The 17,149-nt window shown below is 38.9% G+C and overlaps 1 protein-coding gene and 1 pseudogene across 2 annotated transcripts; both read right to left on the reverse strand.

Moving 5' to 3' along the window:
* Positions 1–916: 916 nt before the first annotated feature.
* LOC127164220 (gastrula zinc finger protein XlCGF8.2DB-like) lies at positions 917–8,701 on the reverse strand (annotated as a pseudogene).
* Positions 8,702–13,436: 4,735 nt separating this feature from the next.
* LOC127164260 (uncharacterized) lies at positions 13,437–15,154 on the reverse strand. 2 transcript variants are annotated; one of them, XR_007827607.1, is made up of 3 exons: positions 15,098–15,154; positions 13,734–13,884; positions 13,437–13,580 (listed from the first exon to the last, which is right to left on the reverse strand). XR_007827607.1 is itself a non-coding variant. In XM_051108105.1 (3 exons), the coding sequence occupies exons 1-3, from the start codon at positions 13,991–13,993 to the stop codon at positions 13,446–13,448; spliced, it is 324 nt and encodes a 107-aa protein (XP_050964062.1). In that variant the 5' UTR covers positions 13,994–14,004; the 3' UTR covers positions 13,437–13,445. The 2 variants fall into 2 exon arrangements, 1 of the variants encoding a protein (XP_050964062.1); XM_051108105.1 differs by lacking the exon at positions 15,098–15,154 and adding an exon at positions 13,941–14,004 and having other exon boundaries at positions 13,734–13,869.
* Positions 15,155–17,149: the final 1,995 nt, after the last annotated feature.

Consider the following 17,149-nt stretch of genomic DNA (forward strand, 5'->3'; position numbering starts at 1 on the left):
GCTTTTGACATGGCAATATTCATTTATTTTTTGCAAAAAATTAAAGTTCTTTTCTTTTTTTACTTTCTTTTTTTTTTAGGAAACTTGCTTTTCAGAAAAAAAAAAAAAAAAATCTGATATGTGACTTTTTTTTTGTAAGACGTCTTCATTGTAAGTAGGCTTTGATTTCAATTGTTCAAAATATTCAACAAATAACCATAAATAGTTTGTTTCCTCCAACGATTTAAAATCATGAAGATATGAAATACACTCTTTAAAAATAAAAATAAAAATAAAATAAATGTTTTTAAAAAAAAAATGATCGTTACATAATCGTAATCGAGGTAAAGTGTTCAATTAATCAAGGTTTTGATTTTAGGTCAAATCATCCAGCCCTATGAGAAAGTATTATATTGATAGCCTTTCAATTACTGATAATATAAAAAACAATTGCTATATTAATTTTTGTATACATTTTAATTCCTTCGTTTAACAGTTGTATTTGTTGTATTTGACAGACTTAATCCATATTAGACAGAACCGTTAATGACAAGAGCGAACAAGAGGGAGAACATGGACAAATTGTTGTCAGCGCCATCAAAATAAAAGTCCAACCTCGAACGCATTGGCCGATGCCGATATTTGAAAAATTGGCGGTATATTAGCTGCCCCACCTGCCCGTACAGAGGAGCTGCACTGTAAAAAATAAAAAAAACAATTTGTTGAGTCAGCTTAAAATAATTTGTTACCCTGCTGCCTTAAAATTTTAAGTTCAGTCAACTAAAATAAGTTTAGTCACCTTGAAATGTTAAGTTGTACTAAGTAACAATATTTAAAGAGATATTTGTGTTTGCTAAACTTAACAGATGGGTAAGTAACCCAGCTGCCTTAAAATTTTTTGAAAGTTAATTAAACTCATATCTAAGTTGTCACTCAGTATAATTTAACATTTCAAGTTGAATAAAGTGTTTTTGAGTTGACTGAACAAAAATTTAAGGCAGCCAGGTTACAAATTATTTTAAGTTGACTTAACAAATTGTTTTTTACAGTGTGCATCCAGTCAACCATTTTTTGTTCAATGCTGGGTAATTAAGCAATGTAAAATGTACAGACTACCACTCAAGTACTTTCCACCATGACTTTACTTTTCAAATTTTCCAGTCTCTTGAAATTCACTCTACATTCTCTTCAGTTTTCATGAAGTAAGTCCATATGAAAATAATTTTACTTGATCTTTCATCATTGTCTACTTGTCAGAGAAAATTATGGTTCTGTTAAAAATAGGTGCAATGAGCAATACATTTAGGGGTTGCAGTGATTTACACCAGTTTGGGTTAATTAAAAAATATATATATTTGGCATGTGGCAGATGGCACACTCTCTCCAGTTAATACATGATGGATAAGGTTTTTCCTGTTTGTGAAAATTATTCCATACTAACAACATCTAAGACAGTTCTCTCTTAAAGTGAATCTTCATGTGTTGATTAAGGTTTACTTTACGTCCGAAGCTTTTTCCACACTGATCACACGTGAATGATCTCTCTTCAGTGTGAATGACCATGTGACTCTCAAGAGATCTTTTTCTTGAGAAGCTCTTTCCACACTGTTGGCAGGTGTAAGGTTTCTCTCCGGTGTGAATTCTCATGTGGCTTGTAAGGTTCCATTTTTGACTGAAACTCTGTCCACACTGATCACATCTGAATGGCTCTTCTCCAGTGTAAATTCTCATGTGTTTTATAAGGCTCCGCTTTGTAGTGAAATGTCTCCCACACCTTTGGCAGGCGAAAGGCATCTCTCCAGTGTGGATTCTCATGTGGGTTACGAGGTGCCCACTTTGATTGAAGCTCTTTCCACACTGTTGGCAGCTGAAAGGTTTCACTCCAGTGTGAACTCTCATGTGGCTTATAAGGTTTCCTGAGTGTCTGAAACCATTTCCACACTGAGGGCAGGTAAAAGGCTTCTCTCTGGTGTGGATTCTCATGTGGGTTACGAGGTGTCCGCTTTGACTAAAACTCTTTCCACACTGTTGGCAGGTGAAGGGTTTCACTCCGGTATGAATTCTTATGTGGCTTGTAAGGTTCCCTTTGTGACTGAATCTCTTTCCACACTGAGGGCAGGTGTTAGATTTGGTCTTCTGGGATCTTTTTCGTGAGGAACTCGTTTTGGTCTTTATGGGGTTTTTTTTCAGTTATAAAATTACCACGGTCCTCATACTGATCCTTCTCTTCCATTTCATTCAGTTCTTGTCTCTCCTCTCTCAGTGGCATCACTTCTACAGTGGGAAAAATTAAATACATTAAATATATGTTACATTGTAAAAAGTGACAGTAACATACGGTTTTCTATTAAAATGGTACCATACTGTAAAAAAAAAAAATGAAGCATTCTGGGAAATCTTTGCCATTTCCACGTGCTGCTATTTACTTTGTTGTAAGGGAAACTCATAAATTTAGCTTGAAGAGAATTGATTATTATATTTATAGTGAATTTTGACAGAAATATTGGGTCTCATTCACTAACAATTACATAGATTGTTTTTGTGTACACACAAGTTAACTTCACATGAAAAATCTCCTTATTCACATTCGTACATACATGAATTTGTTGTTAACATTGTTGAGTATTCTAAATGAGGGGGGCGAGCACAAACTAAGTTTGCATAAAACAAACATCAAAACAATGTTAAGAACAGTGGTGAAGGTAACAAATCACAACTACTCACTTTACCGTTAATTAAGCCGTTTTTTCAGGTACATTGAGCATATTTTTAAAGCTGTACTTTTACTTGTACTTAAGTACAAATTAAGCAAAATAATCTACTTTGTTACTTTTAAATCAGCTAGTTACTGACTACACCCATAATTTGAAATGCCATTCAAACTTTTGACAGCACTTCATTAGCCAATAAAGATATCCGATCGTAAAGGGACCAATAAAAGCCCTGATATCTGAACTGGGAAAAGCCGCCACCGCAGCAGGTTTTGAAGAGCTGGTCGGACAGTAAAGGAGCTCAGCGTAATTTATAGACTCAAAGTTTGGAGAAACAAACTTCATGGTAGTGTTATCATAAATATCTATATTTTCATACCAATTCTAAAATATCTAATATGGTTCAATTAGATCCGGCCCAAAGGAAGAACCACGCACAAGGTTGCACATATGCTTTGCTTTGTTGTCCACAAGGTGGGAGCACTTCAAGAAAGAGAAAAGAAAGAGATACAAAAACAGACTCTACAGAGTCTGCAACATCAATAGTCTGCAATGTCAATAAACGTTTATGTTGAGAGTTATGAGATATCCACAACTATAGTTTATCCGAGTATATAAACAGTGTTATCAATCATAACTTCTGCAGAGAAATAGTGCAAACACTGGATTGAAAATTATTATCAAATGAAATATAGTTTAAAAGGCTGCACGTTCGGCTGTACACGTACGCTTTAGACAACCTGCCAGTAGAACTTCAACTGACAAAAACACACAATTATGTCAAAATATGTGGTAACTCTTAACTGAGTTACAAAGCCTACGTCTCAATGTGCATACTATTCATCCTAAATTATCTGTGATAATAGTAATTTTCAATACTATTTAGGGTGATAGGGTGGACAGGATGCACACTGGCCACTTACACACTGCAACTTTCAGGAGTGACAACCGCATTTAAATGTGGGAGCGAGTCCCGTAAATTATCATTCCATGTGTGTACAGAACATCAGTCACTCCCGCATTTGTAACCATAGAAACATTTTGCCCTCTTGCAAGAATTTAGCCGTTTTGTTTTGTTTTTGCGTTATAACGTTTTGCAACAATCTTCTGATCAAAGACTACAGATTTTGGGGGTGCTAGTGAGCAGGTGATGGAATAGAATGTGTTTGACAGAGCTCCTGCCTAATTTTTATATAATTGTGAATCAAAAGCAACATATTCTTTGTAATTATCCCCAGCACGATTTGTAATATAACACTGCATGCAGTGAGAGAGATAAATTAGTTTTGTAATAGAGTGATGGCCTCTAAGCTTCGGAAATATAAATACAGTAGATCTTTCAGTTCTAGGCATATTGCCTCCTTGACGCAAAATGCAGCTTCTGACCGGCCATCGACTTATACGGATTTGATCACGAGCAAAATGGATATGGAAGAAGAAGTGAAGTGATAAGGAATGAACTTAAGAACTCTCGCGCTGACGATTTAAACATCTTATAGAGTGATCTACAAGCAGTTAAACCAGAAATAGTTAACATTGAACTGACATTGAACGAATGAAGGCTACCATTAAAGACAGGGAAAGCAATATGTCAATGTGGACAGATGAAGTAAATGAACTATAAGCCATAGTGAGCACGTTTGAAGATGGAACTGAAAGAGCTACAAGATAAATGTAACATGGAAGGGAGAATGTGGAGGCGCAATATTCGAATCGTGGGTGTTGCGGAGGAACTGGGATCAGCTTCCGTGGAGTCAGTCTCTAAACTACTATCCGAAGTACTGAATATGGACAAGGTAATTCTGGTAGATTGCTCGCATCACAGTCTAAGACCATTGACCCCTGGAGAAAAGCCACCAGTGATTGTAGCAAAGCTACATTACTATCAAGATTGTGTTGAGATCTTGCGTTGAGCACGAAGTCAGGCTTCTCAACGGTGATACCATTGCAATATTCCTACATTATACCGCCAGTGTTGCTAAAGCTCGGGCCGCATTCACAGATTTCAGGAAATTACTGCGGGAGCAATGAGGTGCTCGATATGGCTTACTGTTTCCTGCCCAATTACTGATCACTCACTATGGCACGGATAGACAATTCCTGGACCTGGACAAAGCCATGGCCCATCTTAAGAAGTACACAGGAGCTGTGAATAATTAGACCAGGGGTAGCGAACTCCGGTCCAACGGGCTCTCCAGGACCGATGTTCGCACCCCTGAATTAGACCAACAGGTTTTTTAAGTAACTACATAATGTTCGGTCAGTGAAGGAATAATGTCTATTGAATTGCTGAAGACAGTTGATTAAGATTGTGAAAATGAAATAGCTGATAGTTAAATAGGCTCAGTAGGAATGTGCTAATGCAGACAATGTGCTAACAGGGAAAAGTTGCTAATGCACTTCAAGCTGTTTTCACCTCATACAAGGAAACTAAGAAAAGAGCAGAAAAAATGAAAACAAGCTGTTAAGTTCTCAAATCAGTGGCTATGCCATGTCATTGAGAAATTGTGAGGCTGAAGAGATCATTTTGAAGGAAAAGATAGTGAAGTTGACAAAAGAAATTTCAAAGTTTGAAACAGAAACAGAGACATTTAGATGTTTGTATGAAGGGACAGTTAGTTGCTACATGCCCAATCCAATCCTGAATATGACGAGAATAAATGCAAGGAAGCCTTGCATGCAAAGAAGTCAACGATTTTTCAGATGATTCTGTGAGATTCCCAATATTACCAGTGTGAACAAGACAGAATGGAAATGGAAATAAGAGGGTTCTTAATCAAAGAACTAAACATGGCCAAGCTGTTAGACAGCTGTCTTTTTTGGATTTTTCCAAGTCTTGTTACAGCAGTGGCTACTTTTGACCCTGATAACATGGATCCTGTTGAGTTCTTGACAAAACTGGAGAAGGTAGTGAATGTTTATAGTATTTTAGACGAAGATGCTTGTAGACTTATGACCTGCATTCATTCACTCATTAACTAATGCTCTCTCACAGGAAACTTGCGGCAAAAGAGCAGACAGAGAGGCAAGGAGAGAAGCTCTACTTAGGCTTGTTGGAACTGATTTGGTTAATTTGAGGAAGATAACTGAGGTGATAATGGACCCTGGAGAGCATCCCCTAGCATTTGCATCCAGGTTGTGGGAAATTTTTAGATGTTACAGTGGTTTGCCAGCTGCAACTAAACAAAATCTCATGTTTAAGTCTGCATTAATTGCACAGAGCAGTTCACACATGTGAGAAGCCATTGCTCTTTGTGTAGATGTAAATGCACCATACGAGCATATCATTTCCAAAATTACACAGTACTCCAGTGCAAGTAGTCAAAGGAAAGCAGTAGAATCTCAACATCCAGTTGCTGCATTTGGCAAGAGAGAATGTTTTGGGTTATCTGATGGTTTCCAGAGACCAAAGAGATTTGACAGAATAAATTCAGGAAGTGTTACTCTCTGTTATGCATGTGGAAAAGCTGGTTTGCTAGACATTGTCAAGACCATGAGAGACCTCCTCAAAACTTTGTCTGTCATGTAAGTGGAAAAGATGGTCACATAACGAAGCATTGTTTAGAGAAAGGTATGAAAGAACAGGAAGTTGATTGTTTTGCTTGTGGAAGGATGGGACACAAGGCAAGACAGTGTCACTTTTCATACAAAAGAAAGATGGGCTATCGTAATTTTCTTAAGAAGATAGACAATTTAGAAACCCAGTTGGCATTCTTGCAAGGATATAAGGAAGAGACCATTCACACCTTGCCAGACACAGCACTGTATGAGCAACATGACTGTTGTCCAGTCACAAGCAAATGCTGATATGAATTGGAGGAATTGTTTTAAGTAGTGTCATATTTTAGAAATTGATATCTAAATGGAATTCATGAGAAATTATTTCATGAATTGCATTATGTGATTAAATTTCTGTAACACTGATGTTCTAAATTGTGAAAAGATTCTTATGGGGGAAAGGGTGGGCAACCTCTTCTTTTTGATGTTGTTTCAGGTATAAGCATCAAGATGTTTGTTGGAAAGGTGTAACCACCTGGAGAAAAATGATTTGGTCATCCGAAGGACACTAAGACCAGCAGAATCAGGGGACTTCCACAAGAAAAGGGACTTCGTAAAGAAAAGGGTGATCACCATGACCTAGAAAATTAAGAGATTTACAGACCTGCAAGATCCAGAACTCCCGGCCTAAAAGATCTAGAAATCCTGAGATTCGCCATGGCATGGATGGACTTAAGAGAACTGCACAGACTGCAACAAAACCAGTGACTGCTTCTTTCTGATGACTTGCTATCCAATGTGAAAAGAATGTACAACAGATAAGGGAAACACAAAGAGACTATGGACAGCAGTTGTATCACCAAGATGGAAAACAAGTGGGCAAAGGACATTCCCACACAAAGAAATGCACAAAGACACTAGTAAGACAAATATATGCATACGTGAATGCAGAAAATATATTATTAACTTCGACATCCTCCTCACTTTTTCTTACATTACATACACATTTTCCATCAATGGAAGTTAAACAGGAGGACTTTGCATACAATATGAATGCACAATGTAACTTTTGCATGTAAATACTACGTCAAATGAAAATGAAAACTCTGTATAGATATGCAGTAGTAAGAGATTTTTACTTGCGGCACAAATAAACCAGTCTGAGCTCAGAGCAGGTTTACAGCGCTGCAAGATCCAGTGAGAAGAATTTGCCGCAGAACGAATAAGGTTGCTTAGAGATCTAGTAAGAATAATTCAAATTCACACGATCTGTAGAACTTGGTGGCGCTGGTGCTACTGCTCACAAATGTTAGTCTGTAGCCCAGTAATCCTTTTTTTTTTAGCAAACAATATTTCAAGGTTTGAGGTTATTTGCTCTGTTGGAATCTATGAGGAGGATAAAACAGGAAAAATTAAGTAAGTGAAGGCTTACGATTTCCAGTTATAATTTTTTTAAGATGAATTATTAGCTCTCTGAGAGGATTCTTAGAAGCTTTCTTCTAAGAATTCTGTAAGAATACAGACCCAAAGTTGCATTGCCTTTTTTTGAATTTCTATTTACATAGTGGTGGACATTGTAATAGGGAACAAATGAGTGAGTTCAGCTTTAAGAATGAAAACCAACCTGTTTGTTCATCAGTATCTTCATGTTTAACTCTGAATTTTTCTTCAATCTTCATGTCTTCACTCTCCTCTTTAATAAATGCCATCTTTCTTTGTTCCTCAGTATCTTCATGTTTGACTCTGAATGCTTTTATGTGGAAATTAATATGATTAAGACACATAAATACTTACAAATTTGTAATTTAGTTTAAACCACAACACTAAAATAAGAGTAGAAAATTTGATTCTGGCAGTTTACATGCAGAATTCCTACTAACATTGTAACAGCACTTAAAGAAAAATATATTACTTAATTTATGTTTTAGTTGAAATCCTTTCAAAAAAAGAATGGAGAGAAAGTTGCAGGAGGGCAGAAAGTGTACAAAAACACCTGGCAAATGACAAATGAATGGCAAAGGAATTGAGGAAATGTACAGAACAAAATAGCTTTGAGAATAAAAACCAACCTGTTTGTTCCGCAGTGTCTTCATGTTTGACTCTGAATGTTTCTTTAGCCTTCATGTCTTCACTCTCCTCTTTAATTAACGACATTTTATTTCTGTGTTTGTACACTTTGTTCTGTTTAAGATGAGAATAAATAAGAGAAAGTAAATTATTCTTAAAAATAAATGTAATCTAAATCTGTCTCAATTCGCTCCCTAGTTTAGCAGTCAGTGTACTGGTAAGTCAGAGTGATAAATAATGGACGTAAATGATCTGACTAAAATATATATACAAATTAAAGTTAATATTAGGTATTTATGATTTGTGTTTGGTGCTAAATTATTTGTACGTACTATTTAATAGACTACACTGTCAAGAAAACATTTGCAGCTGGTTTGTAAAGTTATCGTTACACATGTGGTTGTTGTTCTCGTTTGCCGTCATTATGAGGTGATCCGAGCGCTTCGAATCACTGAATCATTCTACAAATGATTCGGTTCAGATGATTCGAATGGGTTTCACTTCTTTCCAGTACTTGAACGATGTACTGATTCACATATAGGGAGCAAAATGAGACGCAATTTTTCTAATATTAATCTGAGGATGAGCTTTACTCACAAAAATAGTGTTAAAGTATTGCAATGTTATATTTAAGGTTGACTTATTTACATTACGTAGCTAAAACGTTTAAATTGACAGAACACTTTGCATTCATTAAAAAAAAAGATAAACACCAACCTTTCTTCAGCAGTACAAGAGCACGACGCAGATTTATGACGTCACATCACCAGAGTAAAATAAAAGTCCCATTCATACACTGCTGTCTAAAATCACAAAATGTTTTTAGAAGCACAGTCATTTTGAGTAGCTGCAAGAGGGAAATAAATAAACAGAAGTCCTTCTGACTCAAGATTACACAAAGAACATAAAGGTGATATATTCCCCTTATATTAATTAAGAAAGACAACACATGAGTAGGGCCAGATGGAATCTGCTGACATTTTTGGCAATCTCTGCACAGAATGTTTGGAAAAAAATGTAGAAATGTGCAAAATGATTTTGAGAGTATAGGAGAGTACAGAAACTGAAAACATTACAAATAACATCAAAAATATTAACTTCTTTACTTTTATTTAAAGTTTACAATAGAAATCATATTGCAACAATTTGTTAAATAAAGCTAGGTCTCTCTTATAATAAATCTACTAAAAGGTGCAGATAATATTTCTTTATAAATTGTACACAAATCATCCAATAAACATTTACATAACATCAAAGACTATCGAAACACTCTGATATCATTCAACAATACAAAAAAATGCACACACAAATAAATAAATATAAATAAGGTACTTTTAACAACTCTAAATAAATAAAACAAAATTGTGTGGCAATCAAACAATTCAATAAATGCAGTACACTAGAAAACTAATTTTTACTATCAGTAGTATTTTTGCCTCAGAAAAGCAAAGCAAAAGCAAGTTTATTTATATAGCACATTTCATACACAATGGTAATTCAAAATCACTGATAACAGTTCTGTAAACTCTTCAACAAAGGCTGGAGAGTATTTTGGAGGCCTGTAAATAATGATAAACAGAATGCATGGAGCACCTTTCAGCACAATCCCTAGATATTCAAAAGACAAGTACTGACCAAATGACACTTGTTTGCATTGATAGACATCTTTAAATAGAGCAGCTCCACCTCTCCTATCAGCTCTGCAGACACTCATGAAAGTAAAAGTTTAACTTGATGGCCTTAATATTTGTCCCCACAGCAGTCTTAGTTTGACGCATATTAGGCCGCAGATTAGATGGGTCAGCCATTCGGCTTTAGAGGGACTTATACTTTCTATCAACTGATAAAACAGAGATAGGGAAAGCTACAGGCAAACTGGGTTCCTACTTATTCTGTAAAAAATTGTGAATGTTGTTGCTATCGTAGCAGGGACCCGACACATATCACTTAAAGCAGCTATCAGTTGTTTTTGGTTCACCTACAGCGGATGAAGGAGGGTTTGGCCCCAGCGTGGTGACAGCGGCTGAAGAGCTCTCACAGAAAGAGGGGGGCTAGCTGGGCCCACAGGCTTTGGTGGCTGTGAGGCCCGTTGTTTTTTCATTGAAATTTGGGGGCTTGCAGTGAAAGAAAGGGAGAGTTTGGTCCCAGCATAAACAAGTTCCTCCATTTTCTGTGAGAAGCTTAGAAGTGGAGATGCTGGAGAAAGGGATAATATGTCCGGTGAGCAGGGCTCTGGCTCTGGTGTTTCCCGTGGCTGAAATATGTTGTCCTGGATTCGCTGGCTGTTTTCCAGAAGTCATCCCATCCCAAGTCATCCTTGGGTACTGAGTCTTGGAGTTGTTCTGATACGTCACAGTCTGTCTGTGATGAGCTCTGTGGGCAGGGCTCAGCCAGGATGGTGTCCATGGGCAGTGGTTGTAGTGGCTGCGTGGTCTTATCACTGTCCTTGTGGGATGTGTCGACCACATGATGACTCGGAGGGTGATGAAGTCCTGTGTTTACTCAAACTCTGTCCAGGTGTGTGTGTGTCATTCAGGTTTAGTGGATTGGCACACACTACTGAGGGATGATTGAGGGGGAAGCAGATATTGTAGTACTCTTGCACCAAGTTTGTTTGGGTGGAGGCCATCTAGTTTAAACAGTTGTCTATGGCCCCAAAAAGATTGAAATTGTCAATGAAGATGACATCTTTTAAATTGCAGGTTCTTTGAGGCCCAAGCAACTGTGAAAACATGTTAGTTCCCCTTGCTGGGTGTGGTCCACTGATGAATGACTGAACTGTAGATCTTTGAAGTATTTAAAGGAGTTCACTGAAAACCTTCTTAAGGAGTTCTGACTGCTCTTTCCTAACATCATTCTTCCCCACATGGATGATGATTGGATTTGCAGTCTTGTGTTTCATTAGAATGTTCCAAAGTCCCTTGTTTACATCAGAGATGATTGCTTGAGGAAAGCAGCATGAAGTTGTAGTCCTGCTACCGATGTTTCTGATAATAGTGTCACACACTATCAGAGTCCTGGGCTCAGCTGCGCTCTGAGCTCAACCTTGCTCAAGTTCGAGCGCCTGTTAGTAGTGATGTTAGCTGCTGACTTGTTCGATCCATGATCAATCACATTTGGGGTTCCTCACCCACATTCATTAATACTTCAAATCTGTTCTCAAGCTGTATAGGAGGTGGTAGAATACTAGTGTTTGCAAGCCTTGTCGTAGCTGTATCTGGGATAGAGGATGCTATGGCAGCAATATGAGATATTTGTGACAATCTGATGTCTAGAGTGCCTTTGGGTCTCGCTCCCTGTTTTTGCCATCAATTAGTATGTTAATCAGTTTCGGCTTGCTCCTCTACACTTGGTATTAACTGTTGAGATTCACAGGACTCACCAGCTCTATGCTGAGGGGGTCCGTGACAATGGTCTGCAGAGTGTTCTGCCTGTTTTGGAAATCCAGAAGGTAACTTTGTTTCAAGAACTGCAATCCTTTGTATTAAGTCTGTGGCAGTTCATGCAGCAGTATATTCCACAAGAGGCATTTTCTTTCTTGTCTGTTTGTATGTAGGCAGCTGTGTTTTTCCGTCTTCGGAATGTAAGCTGCTGGCAGTGGGAGGCAAAGAGTCTTCCTTTTTGTAGTATTATTCCAATCCCCCCAGTTTTTTTGTTTTAGTGTTCGTGCCAAAAAATGTGTTGTTTGAGCACTGTGCTGATCTGCTGAAGTTAAAATCTTAGAAAAATCAGAGAAAAGTATATAAACAGGCAGCAAAGCGCAGAGCAGTAAGCAAGAGCGTCCGCACAGTAGCGAAGCTGGAAGCATAAAAAAGGGTTAACATACTGAGAGTTTTCACTTAGCCTCCTTTCTAAAATGGGCTCCTGCACTGAAAAGAACAGGGAATATAAATACATCTAGTAAATGAGGGAACTAAAAAGGAACAGCTGGACAAAGATGAACTATTTAGAAACCATAGCAACTAATGAAAACTAATAGAGACATGACAGGAAGTGAACTAAACAGAATATACATGTGACAATAGCTGCATCCCAATTCAAAGACTGCAGCTTTCGGAGAATGGATCCTTCAAAGGATGTGGCTGATTTGGCCTATGAAGGATGCTTCCAGTCTAGCCTTTGCAGGATTTTCTAATTGCGCCACCAGGTGTTCCCGATTGCCGCTCCTGTCGCTTAGCAATGGTGCGAGAAGAGAGCCGCAATAGATTATATTTGTTTATGAAAATGAAAATAACTGGAGCCTGAATTGTTAGTTTTTGACTTTTAATTACCGAATTGTACTTTAAAAGTATTAGGTTTAGACTTACTTTAAATATTGTAATGTGATTTTATGTTGTTTATTGTATTATTGATTATTATGGATGGTAAACAGACAGGTTTTCAATAAATTCAAAAAGTTTTATGCAGTTGAATATAAAAGTTCACTTACAAACGTTAATGTCGCTCATCAATGGCAGCTGTCACAGTTGCTAGGCAACAAGAACAGTCCTCCGTAGACTGGACCGGTTCGAGTCCTTCAGAAGCAGCTTTCGATATCGCACGCAGTTGTATTTGGCAACTATTTGTTAATAAACCAGCAATGAAGTTCTGCTCCGTGAATTGGGACGGTCTTCGGCGCGGCTCCATGACGTAATCAGCCTACAAATGAGGCCTTCGTAGGATGTGTTCTCTGAATTGGGACAGCCTTTGTTGCATCGCCGTGACGCAATTAGCCTTCAAATACGCACTTTGAAGGATGTAGCCTAAAAATTGGGTCACAGCTAATATGTCCATAATTGTAAGCATTCATCTATTTAAAATTTGCAATGAAGAATATCTAGTGTTATTTACGCTGTTGATTCACTGCCCCAGCTACATTTGGCAGACTCAAACTTGCAACCTTGAGTCGATCCTTGTAATGTAAATGAATGAGATCTTTATATCATAAAATCAAATACCTATACACAGTGTATATAATTATCAAATATCTGCCAATAATGTCTTATAAGATGAACTGCTTAGTTTTATTAATCTCTGTAGTTTTAAATCATATAATGCAATTATATCATGCAATCTTGAAAGTTTTTCATACATTTACTTCATAAAAATCAGTACAGATTTCACAGCAGAAAGACACGTGAACCACCAGCTGAAGGTGGATGTTTTATTAATTATGTGGATAAAATAAACTGTTTGAACTGTTGCTAAATCTCAGGCAGATTTGAAGAGTGTAATTCTTGTGTTGCCAACAGAGAAGTGGATGTAACTGTTCGCTTCATACTGCACGTTGTGACCAGCAAACCCCACAACGCAGTCCCAGTAGCCCCCATGCCTTATGTCAAACTCCTGTAAGGAAAGACACAGTATTAATGTTCCACAAACTCATATCAACAAAAACACTCCTGACAAAAAAAGCTCCTGACAAAAAACAGCACATTTTCACAATACTGAATAAACTGCATTTCACCAAGACATTCCAGTCTTTCAGTAAAACCCAACCTTCTTGATGTAGTGAACAATGTCGTTATCCTGTGTGTACTTATTCGCAGCCTGAAGAGCGACCTGTTGAAGCTCACGCTGCATCTTACCACTCATCTGTGATTCATGGATCGTGATTGACATGGTTGATCTGGAGCTGTAAACACAGATTCTGTTTTAATGAGGAAGAGTGAAAGTAATTAAACAGGGCAAAATCTGGAGATTAACCTTTTTTTGTGATGGTCCAACAACTCTTCATCATGATAACCAGCTGCTGCCATTTATGAGCAGGAATTGTTGGTCCATGATACTATTATCAGATGCAACCAAACTTTAATACCACAAGTTGGAAGTGTGTGTGTATTCATGAAAGTTAAACCTGTAAATCCCAACGTGAAATAAAAGAAAACTGATTTAAAACAAACAAACAAAAAATAGTCAATTGAATCTTTAGACAAAATATTAAAATAAATATAAAAAAAAGGCATATGTGTTTTTGTTAAGAATCATATTTGATGTACCAGGCTTTCATGGCTCATATAATGCAATAAAATGATGATTGGCAGATGAACGATTAAACCGTCCTCAAAAGCCTGATGATCATATTTAAGACTAATAGATTAACATGGATAATAAATGTCTCTTCTGTTCAGTAAGTTGAAATATTACTAACAATATCAAAGTTATTTTTACGTTTATTTGATATAAATCATTGCAGATTTGACAGCAGAAAGACACTGAAGCAAGAGCTGCAGAACATTTGTACAATTACACTAAAAGACTTAAAAGACTCAAAACTATCAATCAGACGACAGAAGGACTGTAGTAGATTGTTGTTTTTACATCAGGTTTTACAGCAAAGTTTTGATCATGTTGGTATATACAGTATAACACATGTGATACTGTAGGATTTATAGTTTTAATGTTTTTGGAAAATGTGATACAACTTTTCAGGGTTCTCTGATGAATAGAAAGTTCAAAAGGACAGCATTTATTATAATTGTTATCACTTTTAATCAATTCAATGCACTCTTGCTGAATTAAACTATTAACGTTTTTCAATGAATGTACTGACCCACTTTTTAAAACATATATATGTATGTGTACCTGGTATTTATCACTTCATGGGACCAAATAATAGTAATACCAGTAAATTTTGACCTTGTGGGGACATTTGTGAGGTCCCCATGAGGAAACAGGCTTATAAATCATGCAGAATAAGTTTTTTGGAGAAAGTAGAAGTGTGCACACTCTCCTGTGAGGGCTAGGTTTAGGTGTAGGGCAATAGAAAATACGTTTTGTACAGTATAAAAACCATTACGCCTATGGAATGTCCCCATAAAACATGTAAACACAACACATATATATAAAGGGAAAATTCGTACCTTTTTTATATGGTGATTGATGATCCAGTCTCGGTGTCTGTGACGCTTTAAACGTTTTTGACCAAAACTAATAAAAAGTGTAAAAGTGTAAGTGACTCCACCTGTTCCTGCATCACAACCTGACCACATCTCACTTTACAACATTCCCAACATTACAAAACTGAACTGCAAAAATAACCAACGCATGTGGGACACTTCTTAAGAACGTGTTTTTTTTTGTTTTGTGTTTTTACTATTTCTTGTATAAACAAATGATACAAATTGAAGTAATACTGTCTCCTCAGCAGAGACATGGAGCAGCAACATTATTACAGCCATCAAAGCCTACAGACAAACATGAAACTCTTTATTGTTTTACATTCATTAAATGTGAAATCATCACCTCATTATGATTGTCACTTATTTTCAGTGTGAAGACATATGAAGGTTTTGAACTGAAACTTCAACCAAAACTATTTGTGTGAATTGTAGAACAAGTAGGACTAGATTTTCGTAATACTCAAATGTAAACAGATGACGGGATCTCACAAACCCATGACAAATCAGTTCTGACAAACACTTTATCAGTGTTACAGGGAGCGAGAGACGTGAGGCGAGCGGATCCATATGCGAGCTTTTATTGATAATACGAGGCAAAGACATAGTCGTGCAGGCAGGGTCAAACAACAGTAAACAGAAATGTAGGAGGCGAGATGAGAGAATAGTCCAGGAAGACGAGCGAAAGTCCGAAAAGGCAGGCGGCTAGACAGACGATAACGAGATAACCAGGAACTAGGAACTTGGAACAGGAACTAGGAATACAACAATACAACAGTTCAACAATCCGTGGTTTGCAAGTGGAAAGACCGGGGCTTTTATAGCGCCGCTGATTGGTCGCGGGTGAAGTGCAATGGCTGATGGGGAATGTAGTCCGGGATGTGGTGCAACAGTCTGTGTGTGAAAGGGCGAGAGTGACATCTGGCGGTGAGCGGACAGCGGGACACCGACCAGATTCGTGACATAGCCCCCCGAAGGAGCGGCTTCCAGGCGCTCCAACAGCATGAGTGAGACAGGGCGAGGGCTGGAGGACCAGGTCCATGTGGGAGGCCCAGTGATTGAGGCAGGACCGACAGAGCAGGAGCCCACCAGGGTGGGGCTGGAGGTGGAGCAGGAGGCACAGGAGCCCTCCAGGGCGGTGCCAGAGGCAAAGCAGGAGGCCCAGGAGCCCTCCAGAGCGGAGCCGGAGGCGGAGCAGGAGGCGCAGGAGCCCTCCAGGGCGGAGCCGGAGGCGCAGGAGCCCTCCAGGGCGGAGGCAGAGGGGGAGCAGAAGGCGCAGGAGCCCTCCAGGGCGGAGGCGGAGCAGGGGCCCTCCAGGGCGGAGCAGGAGGCGCAGGAGCCCTCCAGGGCGGAGCTGGAACCTGGGGAGAGCAGGGACAGAGGAGGCAGAGGAGACAGAGGAGGCAGAGAGAACAGGGAGAGAAGCAGAGAGACCACAGGATAACGCCGCCTCCCTAGGAGGATCCACAGCCGAAGCTGACACCTCAGTAGGCATTGGCGCGGCTTCTCCGACAGGGAAGGCCTCTGGAGCTGACTCGTGGTCAGACGTGGCCTCTGGAGCAGACTTGAGACCAGACGGGACCTCTGGAGCTGACTCGAGACCAGGCGGGAGCTCTGGAGCAGGAAACCGCGTTATGGCCTGGGACCTAGGAACAGCAGAGACAGAGGAGGCAGACAGAATAAGGGGAGAAGCAGAGAGGTTGTAGAGGGATGCTGCCTCCGTGGGAGGATCTACAGCCAAGGCTGACACCTCAGGAGGCATTGGCATGGCTTCTCCAAATGAGGGGAGCTCTGGAGCAGGCTTGTGATCAGACGGGAGCTCTGGAGCAGGCTTGTGATCAGACGGGAGCTCTGGAGCTGACTCGGGAACAGACGTGACCTCAGGAGCTGAGTGTGCAGCCCACACACACCAGAAGGCCACCGCCATTATAGGAAGAGCAGCGGCAGGTGACAGGACATCATTATAGGAGGGTTCTGACAATGTTGATGGTACTAGGATGTTTGAAGATCGCCCTG

Source organism: Labeo rohita, chromosome 4 (assembly GCF_022985175.1).
Source record: "Labeo rohita strain BAU-BD-2019 chromosome 4, IGBB_LRoh.1.0, whole genome shotgun sequence".
In the NCBI taxonomy this organism is placed as follows: Eukaryota; Metazoa; Chordata; class Actinopteri; order Cypriniformes; family Cyprinidae; genus Labeo; species Labeo rohita.

Excerpts from the sequence above, each read along its gene's own strand:
- LOC127164260 (XM_051108105.1), bottom strand. The coding sequence starts at position 13,993 with ATGGCAGCAGCTGGTTATCATGATGAAGAGTTGTTGGACCATCACAAA. Across the intron at positions 13,870-13,940 it reads TTGGACCATCACAAAAAAAG|CTCCAGATCAACCATGTCAA; the intron begins GTTAATCTCCAG and ends CTGTGTTTACAG. Across the intron at positions 13,581-13,733 it reads TTGTTCACTACATCAAGAAG|GAGTTTGACATAAGGCATGG; the intron begins GTTGGGTTTTAC and ends CTTTCCTTACAG.